The following is a 1,965-nucleotide window of genomic DNA, read 5'->3' as shown; positions in this document are numbered from 1 at the left end:
TATTTGTCAGGATTATTGTGGGAATGTCCATCCGTTTTATATCCAAAAGACGTATTTACCCGACCAATATCTCGCTAACAAAGAGCGCATCAAAGCAGCGCAGAACTACTACAAGCGCACACGCGAAGCTCGTCTAACCTATCAAAAGGGTATGACGATAAGAATAGGGAACAAATTCGTACACGCAAGCGGAAGCCGAAAGACGAACTTAACAGCAACGAAGCTGAACTTAACACAGAAACCGAAGTTAGCTAAAAAAAAATTTTACCACATAGAAAGTCAAGCCACGTATCTGATTGACGCCACCATGCTTACAATTTTGAAAGATGCCCTTTTCACTTTTAGACACTGATTGACGCCACCACGCTTACGATTTTGAAGGATGCCCTTTTCACTTTTAGACACTGATGACGCCACCACGCTTACGATTTTGAAGGATGCCCTTCTCTCTCATTCGAGAATCTGCCGCCTCAAGGAAAGATGGTGAAACTCTTGTGTGCTGTGGTGGGTGTGGCGGAAAGCGTGTTGTCGGTGCGAGTGGACAAGAGCGACTCGGTGGCTGACTTGAAGAAGGCGGTCAAGGCGGAGAAGAAGAACGACTTAAGGAACGTTGATGCATACAAGCTGAAGCTCTTCCTGGCAAAGACAGCGGACAACAAGTGGCTCCCTTCTCGCTTGAACGACGCAACGAAGCTGAAGAAGGGCGAAAAGACTGCTCTCATCGAAGCGCTCACGAATGAAGACAAAGAGTTACAGGGAGAAGATTCGTTGGAGGACGTGCTGATCGAAATGGATCCTCCATCAACTTCCCAAATCCACGTGCTGGTGGTGGTTCCACGGTCTACGGGAGACGATTACGCATTGAGCCCAAATGACTTGTGCACCCTGGATCCTGATGTTCAATTGAATATGTGGAAGTCAGTTGTGAGAGTTTCCTCGGAAGATGTGTGCTCAGGAACGGCGCTGGTTGTGGATCAAACGCCGACGCACTTGTATCTTATGACGAGCTTGCACCTGTGGACAGACGCCACCTTCGCTGATCACTTGAGTGCTGACTTCAAGATTCAAATCAAACAGTACTTGAGACTTCACCCCTCAATGAAAACAAGTGGAAGGAAACGGAAAGATGCTGATGTGAAGGACGCCGATGTTGCAACGCAACCACGTCGTAAATCTACACGGACGGCAGCGATGAAAACACTAGCTTTATCCGATAAGCCTCAAGTTGTGGTGGAGCAGCTCCTTCCCACTACGACGAAGCCGGAAGAAGTCACTCGATTCAGCCTTGACAAGGACACATGCTGGCGTTGTTCGGCGGTGTTCGACTTCGCAATCTTCGAAGTTGCTGTGCCACTAGATAACAAGCTCATCCGATGTAATACGTCCCTTACGGTGTATGACACGATGAGTGTTGACGTGTTCGGATTCCCTGGCGCTCTTCAAGACCAAGATTTTGGTCACGCTTACGCCATCATTCCAGCTAGAATTACCGCTTGGTGTGAAAACCGAATGACTCTCTCATCTTTGTCAGCTCCTGGTCTATCTGGAAGCGCGATTGTGTGCACCAAAAGGGGAGTACCAGTGGGATATATTGGTGGTGGACTCGATGGCTCAGCAAAGAACGAGCAGTATCAATCCTATGGCTTCACATTTCAAGGGATAATCCACCAATTACCGTCTTCGTTGACGCCTGATACCGAAGGTGAAATAAAAATTGAGATATAGTCTGTATTGCGTAGTGGAAGTAAAGCCACGTGAATTTTTCTGCAATGGTGGTCGTGGATGAAAGAAATAAACTTACTTTTGACACTTTATTAATTTATTTTTAATCCTGTTGAATCTAAAGGTATAGCCAAAAAAAGACGTATTTACCGACCAATATCTCGCTAACAAAGAGCGCATCAAAGCAGCGCAGAACTACTACGTCTAACCTATCAAAAAAGGTACGACGATAAAAATAGGGAC

The 1,965-nt window shown here is 46.4% G+C and overlaps 1 protein-coding gene across 1 annotated transcript; it reads left to right on the top strand.

Moving 5' to 3' along the window:
• Nucleotides 1–480: 480 nt before the first annotated feature.
• Nucleotides 481–1,725, top strand: PITG_18133 (Crinkler (CRN) family protein; the record flags this gene model as incomplete). Its single annotated transcript, XM_002896251.1, has 1 exon — nucleotides 481–1,725. The coding sequence occupies one exon, from the start codon at nucleotides 481–483 to the stop codon at nucleotides 1,723–1,725; it is 1,245 nt and encodes a 414-aa protein (XP_002896297.1).
• Nucleotides 1,726–1,965: the final 240 nt, after the last annotated feature.

Source organism: Phytophthora infestans, genomic scaffold, assembly GCF_000142945.1.
Source record: "Phytophthora infestans T30-4 supercont1.63 genomic scaffold, whole genome shotgun sequence".
NCBI classification, from domain to species: domain Eukaryota; phylum Oomycota; class Peronosporomycetes; order Peronosporales; family Peronosporaceae; genus Phytophthora; species Phytophthora infestans.
The sequence above is the reverse complement of the archived record's forward strand: the minus strand, read 5'-3'. Positions and strand labels throughout refer to the sequence as shown.